Source organism: Oncorhynchus kisutch, linkage group LG17 (assembly GCF_002021735.2).
Source record: "Oncorhynchus kisutch isolate 150728-3 linkage group LG17, Okis_V2, whole genome shotgun sequence".
NCBI lineage: Eukaryota > Metazoa > Chordata > Actinopteri > Salmoniformes > Salmonidae > Oncorhynchus > Oncorhynchus kisutch.
The window spans coordinates 21,778,232-21,798,588 of NC_034190.2; the positions used below are offsets into that span (position 1 = coordinate 21,778,232).

A 20,357-nucleotide genomic window follows, 5' to 3' on the forward strand; every position below is an offset into this window, starting at 1 on the left:
CCCCCCCCTTTGTTCATGGGCACATTATTCAATTTCTGTTAGTCACATGTCTGTGGAACTTGTTCAGTTTATGTCTCAGTTGTTGAATCTTGTTATGTTCATACAAATATTTACACATGTTAAGTTTGCCGGAAATGAACGCAGTTGACAGTGAGGGAACGTTTTGTTTTTTTGCGGAGTTTATACATACAGTTGAAGTCGGACGTTTACATACACTTAGGTTGGAGTTTTTAAAACTTGTTTTTCAACCACTCCACAAATGTATTGTTAACAAACTATAGTTTTGGCAAGTTGTTTAGGACATCTACTTTGCATGGCACAAGTAATTTTTCCAACAATTGTTTACAGACGGATTATTTCACTTTTATAATTCACTGCATCACATTTCCAGTGTGTCAGAAGTTTACATACACTAAGTTGACTGTGCCTTTAAACAGCTTGGAAAAATCCAGAAAATAGGCAAATTTACATGATTTGAGTCAATTGGAGGTGTACCTGTGGATGTATTTCAAGCCCTACCTGCCTCTTTGCTTGACATCATAGGAAAATCAAAAGAAATCAGCCAAGACCTCATAAAAAAAATTGTGGACCGCCACAAGTCTGGTTCGTCCTTGTGAGCAATTTCCAAACACTTGAAGGCACCACGTTCATCTGTACAAACAATAGTATGCAAGCATAAACACCATGGGACCACGCAGCTGTCATACCGCTCAGGAAGGAGACGCGTTCTGTCTCCTAGAGATGAACGTACTTTGTCGCGAAAGGTGCAAATCAATCCCAGAACAGCAGCAAAGGACCTTGTGAAGATGCTGGAGGAAACGGGTACAAAAGTATCTATATCCACAGTGAAACGAGTCCTATATCGACGTAACCTGAAAGGCCGCTCAGCAAGAAAGAAGCCACTGCTCCAAAACCGCCATTAAAAAAAACAGACTACGGTTTGCAACTGCACATGGGGAGAAAGATTGTATTTTTTGGAAAAACGTTCTCTGGTCTGATGAAACAAAAATAGAACTCTTTGGCCATAATGACCATTGTTATGTTTGGAGGAAAAAGAGGGATGCTTGCAAGCCGAAGAACACCATCCCAACCGTGAAGCACAGGGGTGGCAGCATCATGTTGTGGGGTTGCTTTGCTGCAGGAGGGACTGGTGCACTTCACAAAATAGGTGGCATCATGAGGTAGGGAAATGATTTGTAAATATTAACGCAACATCTCAAGACATCAGTCAGGAAGTTAAAGCTTGGTTGCAAATGGGTCTTCCAAATGGACAATGACCCCAAGCATACTTCCAAAGTTATTGCTTATTGCTTTTCACCTTTATTTAACCAGGTAGGCTAGTTGAGAATAAGTTCTCATTTGCAACTGCGACCTGGCCAAGATAAAGCATAGCAGTGTGAGCAGACAACAAAGAGTTACACATGGAGTAAACAATTAACAAGTCAATAACACAGTAGAAAACAAAGGGGGAGTCTATATACAATGTGTGCAAAAGGCATGAGGAGGTAGGCAAATAATTACAATTTTGCAGATTAACACTGGAGTGATGAATGATCAGATGGTCATGTACAGGTAGAGATATTGGTGTGCAAAAGAGCAGAAAAGTAAATAAATAAAAACAGTATGGGGGTGAGGTAGGTGAAAAAGGGTGGGCTATTTACCAATAGACTATGTACAGCTGCAGCGATCGGTTAGCTGCTCAGATAGCTGATGTTTGAAGTTGGTGAGGGAGATAAAAGTCTCCAACTTCAGCGATTTTTGCAATTCGTTCCAGTCACAGGCAGCAGAGTACTGGAACGAAAGGCGGCCAAATGAGGTGTTGGCTTTAGGGATGATCAGTGAGATACACCTGCTGGAGCGCGTGCTACGGATGGGTGTTGCCATCGTGACCAGTGAGCTGAGATAAGGCGGAGCTTTACCTAGCATGGACCTGTAGATGACCTGGAGCCAGTGGGTCTGGCGACGAATATGTAGCGAGGGCCAGCCGACTAGAGCATACAAGTCGCAGTGGTGGGTGGTATAAGGTGCTTTAGTGACAAAACGGATGGCACTGTGATAGACTGCATCCAGTTTGCTGAGTAGAGTGTTGGAAGCCATTTTGTAGATGACATCGCCGAAGTCGAGGATCGGTAGGATAGTCAGTTTTACTAGGGTAAGCTTGGCGGCGTGAGTGAAGGAGGCTTTGTTGCGGAATAGAAAGCCGACTCTTGATTTGATTTTCGATTGGAGATGTTTGATATGAGTCTGGAAGGAGAGTTTGCAGTCTAGCCAGACACCTAGGTACTTATAGACGTCCACATATTCTAGGTCGGAACCATCCAGGGTGGTGATGCTAGTCAGGCGTGCGGGTGCAGGCAGCGACCGGTTGAAAAGCATGCATTTGGTTTTACTAGCGTTTAAGAGCAGTTGGAGGCCACGGAAGGAGTGTTGTATGGCATTGAAGCTTGTTTGGAGGTTAGATAGCACAGTGTCCAAAGACGGGCCGAAAGTATATAGAATGGTGTCGTCTGCGTAGAGGTGGATCAGGGAATCGCCCGCAGCAAGAGCAACATCATTGATATACACAGAGAAAAGAGTCGGCCCGAGAATTGAACCCTGTGGCACCCCCATAGAGACTGCCAGAGGACCGGACAGCATGCCCTCCGATTTGACACACTGAACTCTGTCTGCAAAGTAATTGGTGAACCAGGCAAGGCTGTCATCCGAAAAACCGAGGCTCCTGAGTCTGCCGATAAGAATATGGTGATTGACAGAGTCGAAAGCCTTGGCAAGGTCGATGAAGACTGCTGCACAGTACTGTCTTTTATCGATGGCGGTTATGATATCGTTGAGTACCTTGAGTGTGGCTGAGGTGCACCCATGACCGGCTCGGAAACTAGATTGCACAGCGGAGAGGGTACGGTGGGATTCGAGATGGTCAGTGACCTGTTTGTTGACTTGGCTTTCGAAGACCTTAGATAGGCAGGGCAGGATGGATATAGGTCTGTAACAGTTTGGGTCCAGGGTGTCTCCCCCTTTGAAGAGGGGGATGACTGCGGCAGCTTTCCAATCCTTGGGGATCTCAGACGATATGAAAGAGAGGTTCAAATCAAGGTATTGGAGTGGCCATCACATAGCCCTGACCTCAATGCTATAGAAAATTTGTGGGCAGAACTGAAAAAGTGTTTGCGAGCAAGGAGGCCTACAAACCTGACTCGGTTCCTCCTGACAGCTGGTGTAACGGGCCAAAATTCACCCAACTTATTGTGGAAGGCTACCCGAAACATTTGACCCAAGTTAAACAATTTAAAGGCAATGCTACCAATGCTACGAAGGCTACCACTAATTGAGTGTATAAACTTCTGACCCACTGGGAATGTGATGAAAGAAATAAAAGCTGAAATAAATCATTCTCTCTACTATTATTCTGATATTTCACATTCTTAAAATAAAGTGTTTATCTTAACTGACCTAAGATCGGACATTTTTACTAGGATTGAATGTCAGGAATTGTTAAACTGAGTTTAAATGTATTTGGCTAAGGTGTATGTAAACTTCCGACTTCAACTGTATCATTTAGCAACTTGCAGTCATGCGTGCATACTTTTTACATATGCATACTCCAAGGAATTGAACCCACTATTCTGGCATTGTATGTGCCAACCAACTTACCGTGTGTGTATTCAGGCCCAGCGGTGATGCCTCCTCAGTACTACGGGGTGACTCCATGGGGAGTGTATCCAGCCAATCTGTTCCAGCAACAGGCTGCAGCTGCCAACAACTCAGCCAATCAACAGGCTCAAGGACAGAACCAGCAGAACCAACAACAGGTCAGTGGCTTCCTATTGGCTAGACCTCTCCTCAACTGCTCTCCTATTAGATGAATCTTCTGTCAGACATTTTTTGCCTGTCTTTCAATGCTAACCACTTTGTGGTTGTAGATTGTTTCAACATGCATAGAGTAATTATTGATGCAATCTTGCACATTATTTGCCCAGTCACGTTGTGTCCATGGCATTTTACTAAGGATAACACCAGTTTCAGGGCCTCTTATTGGCTATTGCTTTGTGTATCCTGTGTTTCCTAGGTAATGCGTGGGGGCGGTAACCAGAGACCCCTGACCCCTAGCCAAGGTCCACAGGGTCAGCAGAATGACCAGCTGATCTCCGCCGCAGCTGTCAACTCTGCGCTCGCCTTCGGACAGGGGCTGGCGGCCGGCGTGCCTGGTGAGACGCATACAGACACTCACATGCTTGTTCCTGCATACACACAAATACACACCAGGTTTCTGTTGCCCCAGGCAACGTAACCCGGGAATATTTTAATTTACCGGCCATTTCAGAAATTTACCTGAACCATATGCATTGGGTGTGTAACCCATTAGGTCGTCCACCGACAGTACTCAGAATGACAAATCACATTTAGATTAATTACCATAATCTAAACAGAATATGCAACTTCTGTAATGAAGTAGACAATTTTCAAACATCTTCCAAAATGCAATTTGTGGGAAAACACCGTTCTTAACAGTGCACCTGATGAGATGAAAATCTCTACTAGAGACTTAGAGGGAGAATCTAAAGGTGCAACAACTAGGATGGTTTGCTAATATGACTAGGATTGTGCGTTTGGCTTTTCCCTACAAAGAAAGAAAGGTGATAGGAAAACCAAGAGAAATGCTGGTTTCAATGGAATATGAAAGGAAGTCTTTATGAAAGAATTGCCTCCATGTTTCCATGGTCAGATTTGTTCTAGGCTACTTTTAAGCAAGGTAAGACATGCCTCATAATATGAAGTGAAATGTTCAGTTTTCAAAATGCATCCTACCTGCAGCTCACATTGCAAAGCGTTGGGTGACGCTCTGATAACATGCCCATCCTTGCCTATTGCACATGAATGGGAGGCACCCTAGTTGAGAAATAAAAATAGTAGCTCTTTAATTGTGGTGATCAAAACCGTTTTTAATAAGTTATTTATTTTAGAGTTGTTGCACAATGACTAGGTTTATAAAAGCACATTTCACCCGAGCAGCTCTATTGTGCTCAAAATAGGCTCTCTGTAGGCTGTGAGCATGTGATAAATACACATGCTCCAATTTAATTCCACAAAATTATGCAAATTAACCGTTAGACCCATAAGCATGACTGTCAAATGTTTTTCCGTTGACTTGTATTTCCATCAATTAATTAAAAAGCACTATCCCTGTCGCCAGCAACAATTTTATTTAACGGCCTTTAGTTTTTTTAATCTGCCAAAAGCCGGCAATTACCGGTTTACGGACATTCTGAGACACACACACAGGTCAAACACAAGTTTTCCCAAACAAGGTCCTCGGGACCCCAAGGTTGCGCATTTAGGTTTTTGCCTCAGCACTACACAGCTGATTCAAATAATCAACTAATCATCAAGCTTTGAATCAGCTGTGTAGTGTTGGGGGGGAAGAAATAAAAACGTGCACACCTTGGGGTCCCGAGGACCGAGTTTGAGAAATGCTGGTCTAACTCGTGTTTCTCTCTGCAGGCTATCCCATGCTGGCTCCAGCTGCCTACTATGACCAGACGGGGGCGCTAGTGGTCAACACAGGATCTAGGGGCGGACCTGTACGCCTCATGGCCCCCGCGGGCTCAGTTATTATCTCTCCATCCGCTGCACAAGCAGGTAACACACTCCTCCATTTACACTGTCATTCCATCTGGGGTGGCAGGTAGCCTAGTGGTTAGAGTGTTGGGCCAGTAACCAGCAGGTAGCCTAGTGGTTAGTGTTGGGCCAGTAACCAGCAGGTAGCCTAGTGGTTAGAGTGTTGGGCCAGTAACCAAAAAGTTGCTAGATTGAATCCCTGAGCTGAAAAGGTACAAATCTGTCGTTCTGCGCCCTGAACAAGGCAGTTAACCCACTGTTCCCCAGTAGGCCGTCATTGCAAATAAGAATTAGTTCTAAACTGACCTTCTGGGTTAAATAAAGGTTTAAGAACATTTTAAAGACTCTCTACCCCTCTCTCTACCTCTACCCCTCTCTCTACCTCTACCCCTCTCTCTACCCTTACCCCTCTCTCTACCCTTACCCCTCTCTCTACCCTTACCCCTCTCTCTACCCTTACCCCTCTCTCTACCCTTACCCCTCTCTCTACCCTTACCCCTCTCTCTACCCTTACCCCTCTCTCTACCTCTACCCCTCTCTCTCTGCCCCTACCCCTCTCTCTCTGCCCCTACCCCTCTCTCTCTGCCCCTACCCCTCTCTCTCTGCCTCTACCCCTCTCTCTCTGCCTCTACCCCTCTCTCTCTGCCTCTACCCCTCTCTCTCTGCCTCTACCTCTCTCTCTGCCTCTACCCCTCTCTCTCTGCCTCTACCCCTCTCGCTCTGCCTCTACCCCTCTCGCTCTGCCTCTACCCCTCTCGCTCTGCCTCTACCCCTCTCGCTCTGCCTCGCTCTCTCGCTCTGCCTCGCTCTCTCGCTCTGCCTCGCTCTCTCGCTCTGCCTCGCTCTCTCGCTCTGCCTCGCTCTCTCGCTCTGCCTCGCTCTCTCGCTCTGCCTCGCTCTCTCGCTCTGCCTCTCTCTTCCTCGCTCTCTCTCTCGCTCTCTCGCTCTGCCTCTCTCTTCCTCGCTCTCTCTCTCTCTCTTCCTCGCTCTCTCTCTCTCTGCCTCGCTCCCTCTCTCGCTCTGCCTCGCTCTCTCTCTCGCTCTGCCTCGCTCTCTCTCTCGCTCTGCCTCGCTCTCTCTCTCGCTCTGCCTCGCTCTCTCTCTCGCTCTCTCTGCCTCGCTCTCTCTCTCGCTCTCTCTGCCTCGCTCTCTCTCTCGCTCTCTCTGCCTCGCTCTGCCTGTGCCCCTCTCGCTCTGCCCCTCTCGCTCTGCCCCTCTCGCTCTGCCCCTCTCGCTCTGCCCCTCTCGCTCTGCCCCTCTCGCTCTGCCCCTCTCGCTCTCGCTCTGCCTCTCCAGTGGCGGCTGCAGCAGCTGCGGGTGGCGGGGCTAATGGCGGTATGGGAGGCGGGGCCAATGGTCCATTCCGAGGCATGCAATCCCAGCAGCCTCAGCAGCAGGGGGGAGGGGCTATGTCAGGAAACTCCTTTTATGGATCCTCCTCTCTCAGCAACTCCTCCCAGAGCTCCTCCCTCTTCTCTCAAGGTAGCCAAACAACGTACTGTGAGTGAAAACAAAACGGGTGAATTGACAGATGTTGTGTTCCAGGCGAACTACATTGCAGACGTTTCAATGGATGCATGCCATTTCATCAACTTCACAATCGGGCATCAGATTCCTATATTATTACGAGTTTAGTTGATATGTCAAATATCTATCCAGAAGTTAGATCCCGCAGGGGTCTGCAATGTAGTCAGCCTGGAACGTGGCCAAAATGTGTGTGCAAATATTATTTAATTTACCATTTAAATTCCGAAACAAATGTAGATTAACGAAGGCGATATGTTGTTTTCTTTAAAGGCTCCGCCCAGCCAGGCCCTGGCTCTGCCTCTCTGGGGTTCGGTCAGAGCAACTCTTCACTGGGAGCAACATTGGGAGCTACGCTGGGAGGCTTTGGGACCGCAGGTGTGTGTGGTGTTTTATTGTCTCATCTCGCTCCCTCTCTATCCATGTGCAACCCAAGGCTGATATTCAGTAGGCTGGATGGAGAGGCTTCTCATTGTATTTAACTGTCTGTAGCCTGCTGTCCTTTGTGTATAACTCCCTCTACCGGCCAACTGTAGTGACAGGTGTGTGTGGGGTGTGTGGTGTGTGTGTGTGTTTAATGGTCTCTCTGTCTCCCTCCAGTGGCTAACTCCAGTGGTGGGAGTGGTTCTCGTCGTGACTCTCTGACTGGCAGTAGTGACCTGTACAAACGCACACAGTCGAGTCTCACTCCCATTGGTCACGGGGGGTTCTACAACGGAACCCTTGGCTTTAGCTCCTCACCCGGGCCTGTCGGAATGCCCCTGCCCAACCAAGGCCCCTCCCACTCCCTAACCCCACCCCCATCTCTGTCCAATCACAGCTCCTCATCCAACCTCAACCTGGGTGAGTGACGAAGTCTATTAAAATGCTGACATAACTTGCATTGTATTTTTAGGGTTAGTGTATTATAACATTCTATCAGTGTTATTATTATGTTATCCAACCAGTGCTAACCATCACTACTCTCTGAACCCTCCCCACAGGAGGTCTGACCAATGGCAGCGGTCGTTTCATTTCTGCTGCTCCGGGGGCGGAGGCCAAGTATCGCAGTGCCAGTTCTGGCTCCTCCCTCTTCTCTCCCAGCAGCCAGCTCTTCCCATCGTCACGGCTACGTTACGGAATGTCGGATGTGATGCCGTCAGGGCGGAGCCGGCTCCTGGAAGACTTCCGGAACAACCGCTACCCCAACCTGCAGCTGAGAGAGATTGCTGGGCACATCATGGAGTTCAGTCAGGACCAGCACGGCAGCAGGTAGAGACACGTCATGGAGTTCAGTCAGGACCAGCACGGCAGCAGGTAGACACATCATGGAGTTCAGCCAGGACCAGCACGGCAGCAGGTAGAGACACATCATGGAGTTCAGTCAGGACCAGTACGGCAGCAGGTAGAGACACACACATCATGGAGTTCAGTCAGGACCAGCATGGCAACAGGTAGAGACACATCATGGAGTTCAGCCAGGACCAGCACGGCAGCAGGTAGAGACACACACATCATGGAGTTCAGCATGGCAGCAGGTAGACACGTAGACCACACAAATAATCTCTCATCACTCCCGTCCAGTACCAAAACATAGACCTACTGTCTCATCCTCAATGATGGACTCCAGATGTTGTCTGCTTGGATGCTGGGTCTACCTACATGTCTTTTACAACTGGAATGTTCTATTTAGAAACCATGGTGTCATTCCCTCTCTCTCATGTCTTTCAGCTCTCTCCTCATCCCTGTCTCTCTTTCCTCCTGTTCTCCTTATTACTCAACCCCCTCAATGCAATTCAATACACTTTATTGGTATGGAAAGTTTTGGAGCTTACATTGCCAATGCAGAAATATAGAAACATGTTGAATCTAGAGATGAAACCGTATGAAAATGTAATATCGCGATTATAGTGACAAATTATCGCGGTTAGCTGTATTATTGCGGTTAGCTGTATTATCGCGGTTAGCTGTATTATCTGTATCGTGGTTAGCTGTATTATCGTGGTTAGCTGTATTATCACGGTTAGCTGTATTATCACGGTTAGCTGTATTATCGCGGTTAGCTGTATTATCGCGGTTAGCTGTATTATCGCGGTTAGCTGTATTATCGCGGTTAGCTGTATTATCGCGGTTAGCTGTATTATCGCGGTTAGCTGTATTATCGCGGTTAGCTGTATTATCGCGGTTAGCTGTATTATTGCGGTTAGCTGTATTATTGCGGTTAGCTGTATTATTGCGGTTAGCTGTATTATTGCGGTTAGCTGTATTATTGCGGTTAGCTGTATTATTGCGGTTAGCTTTATTATTGCGGTTAGCTGTATTATCGCGGTTAGCTGTATTGTCTGTATTATCGCAGTTATCTATTATCGCGGTTATCTGTAGTATCGCGGTTATCTGTATTATCGCAGTTATCTATTATCGCGGTTATCTGTATCGGGGTATTGTTCAAATGTGCTGGAAATGTTCAGAAAGTACTGACACTGAAATTGGAAATTAGCAGCATGGTAACCTTTATCAGCCTCAGAAAGCCAGGCCTCTCAACAGTTTGAAATGGCATCATGTCCTTTGCAATGTAATATGAAAGGGCTGGAGTGAGGTCTGAGCATTTTTTGATGTGGGTGCATAAGCAGCCTACCTTTTTTAAATGCTTGCTCTGTGTCTGTCACAACTGTAGATGAGGGACCAATAGCATCACTGGGTTTGCCTGTTGCACACCCACTCCATAATAGGGAATAGCAAATGCATTATTATTGGTGTTGTCACATTATTATTATTATTATTATTACACACACAGTCCATCTGTGTTGCATTTGACTACATGCAATGACCCCATGCACAATTTACATAAATACAAATGAGTCTTAAGAAGACAGTGATAGTAATTGCAATGAGCCCAACAATTGTCTTTGTATAGGAGTCTATAGTGTTTCTCCAGTTGGAACACTTTTACAACCAAGTCGACAACTGACAGATTTTAAATGAACAAAATGTGTTGGTTGGATAACTAAACTAGATAAGGTGTTATCGTGTGGGCGAATAGAGTCTGCAGACACATACAACAGCAGAACAACGTGTTGTGTTTTTACAAGAGTAGATAGCACTGAAAGCTTCAGTTTACATTATTGACAAGCTATTAGCAAGTTAGATGGACAAACCATGACGTTTTTCCCCATTCCGAAGTCCCCACATCATGCATTGAGCTGGAAGTTAATTGACCTAGCATTCGCTATAAAGTAGAGGGTGGTGATCACGAAGACCACTCAAGAGATTTGAAGTGTTGCAGGTTCTGCAGACAGGGTGACCATCTTCGATTAAGTTTCCCTCGGCACTCTTGTAAAACCCAAAATACAACCACTTGGTCCTCTTAGAGGGCTGAAAAATCTCCGGAGTGCTGTCACTACCTTCTGCCATTTTTTCACACAAAACAAAACCCACGTTGCATGCTGCATCTGCGTCAGACTGTTGCTAACTTTGGTTGATGCTTGACAGTATTTACCGTTAGTTTTTCAAACCACGGTAATCAAACGATTGAATAGATAATTCAAGTTAGAAACGGTAATACTAATCTTTGGGAATTTTACCGTGGTTTCTCGTGAAACCGGTAACTGTTTTATCCCTCAAAGATGATAATGAAAATAACTATTATCCCCCTCCAGGTTTATCCAGTTGAAGTTGGAGAGGGCCAGCTCAGCAGAGCGTCAGCTAGTCTTCAGTGAGATCCTCCAGGCTGCCTATCAACTCATGGTCGACGTCTTCGGAAACTACGTCATCCAGAAGTTCTTTGAGGTTTGTGTGAACGTTATGTTGGTATCAACATAAGGGGGGAGGGGGGGAATTGTGTGTTTTTTGCCAGGCACCTAATCCAGAAGTTCTTTGAGGTTTGTGTGAGCGTTATGTTGGTATCAACATAAGGGGGGGGGGGGGGGGGGGGGGGGGGGGGGGGGGGGGGGGAAATTGTGTGTTTTTTGCCAGGCACCTAATCCAGAAGTTCTTTGAGGTTTGTGTATTGGGGGGGGGGGGGCTAATTTCTAACAGGCCTGTCTCTGTGTGTAAAGTGTGTTTTGACTGCTACAGTGGCTTCAGACAGTATTCAGACATACCCTCTGACTTATTCCCCATTTTGTTGTTACAGCCTGAATTCAAAATGGAAAAAACAATTTTACACTATAATGACAATGTGAAAACAGGATTTTAGAGACTTACCCAGAAAGACTCACAGCTGTAATCAATGTTGGCTGTGGTTACAGCTGTGAGTCTTTCTGGGTTAGTCTCTGTAAGAGCTTTGTAAACCTGGATTGTAGAATATTATCCCATTTTTATTCTATTTATTAATTCTTCCATCTCTGTCAGATTGGCCATTGATAGACAGCCATTTTCAGGTCTTGCGTAGATTTTCAAGCTGATTTAAGTTAACTTTAACTAGGCCACTCAGGAACATTCTATGTCATCTTGATAAACAACTCCAGTGTGTTTGGCCTTGTGTTGTAGGTTATTGTCCTGCTGAAAGGTGAATTTGTCTCCCGGTGTCTGTTGGAAAGCACACTCAACCAGGTTTTCCTCTAGGATTCTGCTTATGCTTAGCTCTATTCTGTTTCTTTTTGTCCTGTAACCATATTCCTTGCCGATTTACAAGCATACCCATAACATGGTGCAGCCGCCACCATTATTTTTACCGTTATTGCAAACAGGATGCATATTTTTGTATTTTTTTTTTCTTTACTGGCTTCCTTTTTCACTCTGTCAATTAGGTTAGTATTGTGGAGTAACTATAATGTTGTTGATCCATTGTCTGTTTTCTCCTATCACAGCCATGAAACTCTAACTGTTGTAGTCACCATTGCCTCACGGTAAAATCCCTGAGTGGTTTCCTTCCTCTCCGGCAACTGAGTTAGGAAGGACGCCTGTATCTTTGGGTGTATTGATACACCCAAAGTGTAATTAATAACTTCACCATGCTAAAAGCGATATTCAATGTCTACTTTTTGTATTTTTACCAATCTACCAATAGGTGCCCTTCTTTACGACGCATTGGAAATCCTCGCTGGTTTTTGTGGTTAAATCTGTGTTTGAAATTCACTGCTTACAGATAATTGCGTGTGTGGGGTACAGGTGTTATGTAGTCATTTAAAAAAATATATGTTAATAAACACTTATTGCACACAGCCCATGCAACTTAGGGGACTTGTTAAACACATTTCTATTCCTGAACTAATTTAGGCTTGCCATAACAAAGGGGTTGAATGCTTATTGACTCTAGACATTTCAGCTTTTCATTTGTAAACATTTTTGAAAACATAATTCCACCTTGACATTATGGGGTATTGTGTGTAGGTCAGTGACACAGCTCAATTTAGTCCATTTTAAATTCAGGCTGCAACACAACAATCTGGGGAAAAGTCGAGGGGTGTGAATACTTTTTTTGAAGGCAATGTACATCATCCAGAAGTGTTTGTTAGCTGTTCTCTCTTCTCCCTCTCGGTCTTCCTCTTTGTGTAGTTTGGCAGTCTGGACCAAAAGCTGGCTCTAGCAGAGAGGATCAGGGGTCATGTCCTGTCTCTGGCCCTGCAGATGTATGGCTGTAGAGTCATCCAGAAGGCCCTGGAGTTCATCCCCTCAGACCAACAAGTTATAGTACGTATTGTACTGCCGTTTGTGTGTGCACATCGTCCATGTCTGTGTATGAGGAGCCTCCAAGCAAATAGCAACTATAGACTGTGTGCTTTGGTGTGTTCAGCTATCTCTAACCCTGTGTGTGTGTTGTGTTGCAGAGTGAGATGGTGCGGGAGCTGGACGGCCATGTATTGAAGTGTGTGAAGGATCAGAATGGCAACCACGTGGTGCAGAAGTGTATTGAGTGTGTTCAGCCCCACGCACTACACTTCATAATAGACGCCTTCAAGGGACAGGTGGGTGACGCGCACACTCTCTCTCTCACACACACACATCGCCTGCAGGGAACACGTGGGTCACCATGTTAATGGCAACAGCAGCCCAGTGGCAGCCCAGCGGCAACCATCTTCCATCCACTGGCTAAAGGTAAAAAATTACCATAAAGAATGTGTGTTTTTAAAGAGAATAATGTGCCTGTGCTTAGCTGACTGTGGGAGAGTGAGCTAATGCACTAGATATTGTGGTTTATCAGCTCACATGAAGATTGTCTGTATATTAGTCACATTGGATTGGGCTCTTGGATTTTTCAATTGTACCAATTTCCACATTCCTGCGTGTTTCCATTCCCACTCATGAGATAGTTGTGTGAATGTTAGTGATTGTTTGTCTAGTTAAGTAGGTAATTGAGAATTGGCTTTCTTCAGTCTTTCACTGGTGTGGGTGTGTGAATGAACCATCAGTTATGTCAGGTGTGTTAAGGTCTAGGTGTGTGTGTCTCTCTCTGCAGGTGTTTGCCCTCTCCACCCACCCCTACGGCTGTAGAGTGATCCAGCGTATTCTAGAACACTGCCTTCCAGACCAGACCCTGCCCATTCTGGAGGAGCTGCACCAACACACTGAACAACTGGTGCAGGTAACACATTTTGCTGCAAAATTGATAAAATGTTTGTTTTGCATCTGCTGATGTCCAGATCAGGACATTGTCATCACACTGACATTCTGTTTTGTGTTTAAGGCTGGATCTGGTTGAACAACTAGCTAAATTGTCAACTAGCTAAATGCCAAACTGTATGTAAATCTCTCTCTCTGTCCAGGACCAGTATGGTAACTATGTGATCCAGCATGTATTAGAACACGGCAGAGCGGAGGACAAGAGTAAGATAGTAGCTGAGATCAGAGGAAACGTACTGGGGCTCAGCCAACACAAGTTTGCCAGGTACACACTCGCACATCAAGCAATCATATTGGTTTATCATTTTTATTTTGTCATTGACCAAATTTCAGGTCTGCTCAGCGCAAACTGCTTTAAGTTTGTTATAACAGTGGCCAAGTAGACTACTGTGGCTATTGGATCATAATGTAGGCCTACCAGAGTGGCCTACCATCAAAAACAATGGAGAACATGCATCCCATAACATTTTAACTGTTATATCATTCAGCCTACAGACAATGTGTGGTGTTCAATGTAGGCCTACATTCCATGAGACTTGGAAAAAAAGCATACAGGGCTTGACGTGAACCTGTTTTTCCACTTGTCCTTCAGACGAGGACGTGACTGAAAATGTTGTTTGACACAAACCACTGTACAAAATAAAATGAATTCATATTCCCAACCATTATTACAGAAAATGTTACTCCAATGCGCTTTGCCTACAAGAAAATATCTTGTGCAATTTTGTTTCGGTATGTTGCGTTGAAAGTGGCTAATCTTGAGTTGATTCGATCACAATTCCTACATAGGTAGTGTTAACTCTTGAAACTACCGCTCCCGGATCCGGGAGAATTGTCATCAACTGACACTAATTAGCATAACGCAACAGACAAAAAATATTACTAGAAAATATTCATATTCATGAAATCACAAGTGAAATATAGTGAAACGCAGCTTAGCCTTTTGTTAATCACCCTGTCATCTCAGATGTTTAAATTATGCTTTACAGCCAAAGCAAGACAAGCATTTGTGTAAGTTTATCGATAGCCTAGCATAGCATTATGTCCAGCTAGCAGTATGTAACTTGGTCACGAAAATCAGAAAAGCAATCAAATTAAATCGTTTACCTTAGTGGAGCTTCGGATGTTTTCACTCACGAGACTCCCAGTTAGACAGCAAATGTTCATTTTGTTCCATAAACATCATTTTTATAGCCGAAATACCTCCGTTTGTTCTTCACGTTTGGTTGAGAAATCCACCGGAAACTGCGGTCACGACAACGCTGAAAAATATTCCAAATTAGATCCATAATATCGACAGAAACATGGCAAAGTTTTTTATAATCAATCCTCAAGGTGTTTTTCAAATATCATCTATTCGATAATATATCAACCGGGACAGTTGGCTTCTTAGTAGGAGCAAGAGAAACAATGGCCGCATTTATCTATTACGCACAAATCACTCTGAGAGCCACCAGCTGACCACTGACGCAATGTTGTCGCACACGCTCATTTTTCAAAATAAAAGCCTGAAACTATGTCTTGTGACACTAGGCACATTAGGGAAGCCATAGAAAAAGGAATCTGATTGATATCCCTTTCACTGCTCAATAGGGACGCATAGGAACGCAGAGGTTTCTAAATAAGAGTCACTTCCTGATTGGATTTTTCTCAGGCTTTCACCTGCAATATCAGTTCTGTTATACTCACAGACAATATTTTTACAGTTCTGGAAACGTTAGTGTTTTCTATCCTAAGCTGTCAATTATATGCATATTATCGCATCTTGTCCTGACAATATAACCCGTTTACTTTGGGAACGTTGAAACTACCGCTGTTTATTCTGCGCGACAGTCCCAGGAGAGCTGCGTGCCCGTGCGTAGCTTAGAGGGAACATGGTTTATAAACCCGTTTTGTATCTGTGGTTGTCACAAAGTTACAGTTAACCTGGCCTAGAACGCAAAAGGCCGAGCAGAATCCGTGGCTAACCCAGCCTCTCTCTGCAGTAATGTGGTGGAGAAGTGTGTGAGCCATGCGTCCCGTGCAGAGCGGGCCGTGTTGATAGACGAGGTGTGTAGCCTGACGGAGGGGCCCCACAGCGCCTTGTACACCATGATGAAGGACCAGTACGCCAACTATGTGGTTCAGAAGATGATTGACGTGGCTGAACCAACACAGAGGAAGATCGTAATGCACAAGGTTGGGACCTGTGTGTGTGTGTGTGTGTTTGAAAGAAAGAAAGAAAGAAGAGTGTGTGTGATTTATTTTGTATAGAGGTTTTTCATTAGTGTTATCTCAAAGCTCTAGAAATATATGTATCGATGGTTATGCAATTGTGTGTGTACTTATTTCTCCCTCTCTCTCCCCATCAGATCCGGCCCCACATCTCCACTCTGAGGAAGTATACGTATGGCAAACACATCCTGGCTAAGCTGGAGAAATACTACATGAAGAATGGAGTGGACCTGGGCCCTCTCTGTGGCCCTCCCAATGGCATCATGTAAACTACAACCCTTACACCCTAACCCTTAAGTACAAGACGGACCAACATGTACGTCGGCCGTGTGCAGTAGATCACCTGCTGGGTGTTGGAGGAACGGTGGCCATTCAACATAAAGGCCGACCATACTCTCTCTGTGCACAGCTGACGTTGTATTGGAATGCCTTGTCTTCTGTACCATAACCCCTGGCCTATACCCTACATGAAGAACGGAGTGGCCCGCCTAGTGGCATCGTGTAAACTACTATCAATATATACCCCATTATTCCCGACACCCGTAACCCTATATATACACCCCCCCCTCCCCTTTATTCCCCTCCTAATGAGATCATGTAAACTACTATCCTACCTCCCAATTACATAATGTAGAACCCTCTTTAAATACTCCAACTGTCCCGCTCACTCTTACCCCCATGGTAGCCCATTGGGAGGGGCCTGTCTAAACAGGAAGCCTTGGTTCATTTAGCCCCTCCCCCAACCCAAGCATCCCACTCCTTCATTCATTCTCCCTTTTTCTTTATTTGTCTTTTAAATCAATTAGAATCATTTAACTTTGTTGCTACTGTTGCGGCGCACACACTGTCCCATCGCAAGTATGGGATGGAACAAACCTATTTAATTTGTCTGACGGCGTCACCAACTCCGACAACACACACTGTCCCATCGCAAGTATGGGATGGAACAAACCTATTTAATTTGTCTGACGGCGTCACCAACTCCGACAACACACACTGTCCCATCGCAAGTATGGGATGGAACAAACCTATTTAATTTGTCTGACGGCGTCACCAACTCCGACAACACACACTGTACACAAACAGACACGCACACCACACACACATGCTATACACGCACGCCATGAGCTTACCAGCACACAGATCATTTAGCATGGGAGATTCGTTTCCGGTCTTGCTTCTATATATAGCGTGTATACTTGGTGTAGACCTTTGCATATATATATATAAATATATATATAAAACTTTGTAGTTTTTCTGGTTTTTGATGTTGAATCTGTATCTATAATGTATCCTAGTAGTGAACACATATTTCTGACTGTATAATTGTACATTTGTAAACCCTTGTAATGTAAAAGTGATTTACCACCCTTTTTGGTATCAGACGATATAAAAGAAAAAAACTCACACAAAAAACTAAAATCTTAGAAAAACTATTGTGCATTTCAGTGTATATTCTCACCTCCTTGGTTGTGACATATAAGTTGTTGTATATTGTAAATTGTAATATCAAATTTTTGTTTTGAAAAGCCCTTTCTATACTGCGTAGTACTTGTACAAAGCCCCCCCCACCACCACCATCTCGTTTGACCTTCCACTCACTGCTTCAATAGAATTCACTTCCCCAACCCCTGAACTACACCACCTCCCCAACCCCCAAACTACACTGCAAATGTGGCTTGTCCGTTTACTAAACATCCGTTACCCACAGTCGAAGCAAATCCACTGAAATCAACGAGACAAGTCTTTTTACACTTCATGTCTATTTAAAACGCAGAGAGAGACCTGGCTGAAGTGTAAATGACTGATAAAGTGGTTTCCCCCTTCTGGTGTAGCAGTCCAAAAACCTTACGCTTACGGAACACGCAAAGCGTTTGTGGTGTAGTTTGGGGATTGTTACCACCACCACAGGACACACTGTTAGTAGTAGTCATTTCTGCTTTAACATGAAGCTGTATTTGTTTTTTAGATCTTTTATAGGAATTCTGAGGGAAGGGGGTGAGGGGCCATGAGTTTAAAGGTAGACGCCGTGATATGACATCGTACACAACGGAGCGACTTCCTGCTTGCAGACGTCCACAACAACCTATTTCAAATCTGCCAACACTACCCACTATTGGCTCATCTTGAGGCATGATATATGAAAGGTGTTGTTAAGTCTCGAAGAAGGAAGTAGCTCTACGGTGTACTGTCATCGCTGAGTCTACCTCGAACCCCAATCTCCCCCCTCCTCTCTGAGGGGTAAAGTGAAACCATGGATTGTACAGAAAAGAGGAGAGTGGTGTGTTTGTTTTTTTGACCTATATTAGTCCTGTAAAAGTGATGTATCATATCATATGTCCATGTCCCCCGGGAAAAGACCGGGCGTCGCCTGTCTTGCCCTCTGTAACCATGATTACCGCTGTGGCAGACGGCAGCGACACGGTGTACATTTGGGGCAGCGAGCCTTGTGTATATGAATAGGAGCACCACCTGTAACCATAATGTGTATAGTTATAACAGAAACCTGTGTATGTTTATTGCCTGGGCAACTATTTTTTGTAACTCCTGTTGTAGATTGTCTCTAAACAATGATGTGAGTCTTTATTTTGAAACAAAACTGAACAAAAAAACACTCAAAATTTGAAGTGTCATTTCGAGTGGTTTTTGTTTGTCTGTGTCTCTGATTTGTGTTGGGTAGCACACAGAGCAGTGTTGAGATGGGATTTGATAATCCTCACCACACCTAAGAATGGAGTGAGGGAGATGCAAAGTACATCACTTGTCTTTTCTTACTTGAGTTGATATAACTGCTGCGAGGAAGGTTTTTATCCATGACTGATGTGGTTGTCACCTAGCTACATTTAGGATGATTATTTCAAATGATTGATTGGTTTGATCATTTAAGAGTACACATATGGAGCCTTCTCTCTGCAGAGTGATAAAACAGTACTAGCCTTTAAGCCTATAAAATTAGTATAGTTGCATTGTCCTCCAAGAAAGGAAGAGGTGTTTTTTTTATACAGCCACCAAATAAACCAACAATCCCAGAATTTGTATAAACTTTTGTCAGGGTAAGGGAATCAGGAAAGACATATTTGTATAATTATGGTGTTTTGTAATGCCTCCTTTTTAACATATTATTTCATTGTAAATTGTATGTAATTCAGCTTGATGCCATTTTGTACAGTTTTAAATATTTAAAAACCATTACATCAGAAGACACTCCTTTAGTCAACAGAAAGTCATTTTCTTCTCCTTGCCTTCATCTGCAGCACTGTTCTCGAAAGAACAAAGGACAAGTGAGAAAATGGCAGGAGAGTGGTACTTCTCATGGGAACATGCACTCACATGCCCAATAGTAATAGGCTAATGTCACCTCAGTATAATGGAATGGGAAAATAACCCAGGGTCATAGCAGTAGAGTAGCCTAGGCAACAACATAGAAACGCATCGAGATGGCCTGACCTGGACTGGACTGAAGTTCAGTTAAATGTTTCAAAACGTTTTTCCCTGTGCCTCTAGCCTAGGCTACTGAACGTGACCCAGTTTACTTTTACTGTAGAATCAGCGGATATGTTGGTGTGAAGGCCCTCTGACTCTGGTTGGCCTAATGGTACTTTCAAGACAACTGGGAACTCAGGGGAAAAAATTGTAAAATTATGACTTCAGTGATCTTCAGGTGGGAAAGTCTGAGTTTTAGAAAGAGGCAGGAGTGCCTGACTTGAATTTCGAGTTGGATGACCGTTCAAAAAGATTTTTATCAGTCGGAGCTAGTTTTTTTCCTAGTTCAAAGTAGTCTTGGAACACTCAGAAGTCAGAGATTTTCAAGTTCCCAGTTGTTTTGAACTCAGACACATCCCTGGTAATCTGGAGTTGCACCCATGCGCCCTGCAGTGTGGAATGTGCTCTACCTCGGCCCCGGTGTTTTTTCACTGGGAGGTGTGTGTATGCAGGGTTGGGTAGTAACGGATTACATGTAATGGGAATTAGGTATATAGTAGTCAGATTACAGTTACATTCTTAAAAACATCTAATTATATGTTGGATTACTTTATATGCTATCAAGAGGAACATTTGATGAAAAATTCTCAGCAATGCCATCATTTAGTGCACCATCAAGTCTCACAGGCTCTCGATTCTATTGTCTTGCTGATCGCTCATCAAAGGTGGATGGATTCTTATAGTAGGTCACAGGACTCTTTAAAGTCATTCAGTGTGCTTTATTAAGAAGTGTAGACCTAAGTATGATCCAATAAATGTTTTAATCCATGCAAGAATGCATGATTCAAGATATTTTGATGTGCAACCTGAACCAGTAATTGTCATGAAGTTTGGGTTTGACAATTAGGCTATTGTTGCTATATGTTACTGGCTAAATAGGGCTCCTGAGTATTCAGACATCCCCCCCCCCAATAGGATAATTTGCATACATAATGTTTTGTGCTCTCAAATCACATTGTCAAATTCTCTGTGCACCAGGC

At 44.4% G+C, this 20,357-nt stretch overlaps 1 protein-coding gene across 6 annotated transcripts in view; it reads left to right on the forward strand.

Annotated features, from left to right (window-relative positions):
• pum1 (pumilio RNA-binding family member 1) overlaps positions 1 to 18,521 on the forward strand; it is a 34,418-nt gene extending 15,897 nt beyond the window's left edge. For 3 of the 6 annotated variants that reach the window (XM_031793257.1, XM_031793259.1, XM_031793258.1), the window contains exons 11-24: positions 3,667 to 3,809; positions 4,067 to 4,205; positions 5,500 to 5,637; positions 6,913 to 7,116; positions 7,414 to 7,518; positions 7,741 to 7,983; positions 8,124 to 8,391; positions 10,776 to 10,905; positions 12,616 to 12,750; positions 12,888 to 13,025; positions 13,517 to 13,642; positions 13,824 to 13,945; positions 15,666 to 15,858; positions 16,032 to 18,521. In XM_031793257.1, the coding sequence (XP_031649117.1) occupies positions 3,667 to 3,809; positions 4,067 to 4,205; positions 5,500 to 5,637; positions 6,913 to 7,116; positions 7,414 to 7,518; positions 7,741 to 7,983; positions 8,124 to 8,391; positions 10,776 to 10,905; positions 12,616 to 12,750; positions 12,888 to 13,025; positions 13,517 to 13,642; positions 13,824 to 13,945; positions 15,666 to 15,858; positions 16,032 to 16,163 (2,216 nt within the window). In that variant the 3' untranslated portion in view covers positions 16,164 to 18,521. The remainder of the gene's footprint in view (positions 1 to 3,666; positions 3,810 to 4,066; positions 4,206 to 5,499; positions 5,638 to 6,912; positions 7,117 to 7,413; positions 7,519 to 7,740; positions 7,984 to 8,123; positions 8,392 to 10,775; positions 10,906 to 12,615; positions 12,751 to 12,887; positions 13,026 to 13,516; positions 13,643 to 13,823; positions 13,946 to 15,665; positions 15,859 to 16,031) is intronic. The other 3 variants (XM_031793261.1, XM_031793263.1, XM_031793262.1) reach the window with 2 other exon arrangements.
• The last annotated feature ends 1,836 nt before the right edge of the window (positions 18,522 to 20,357 follow it).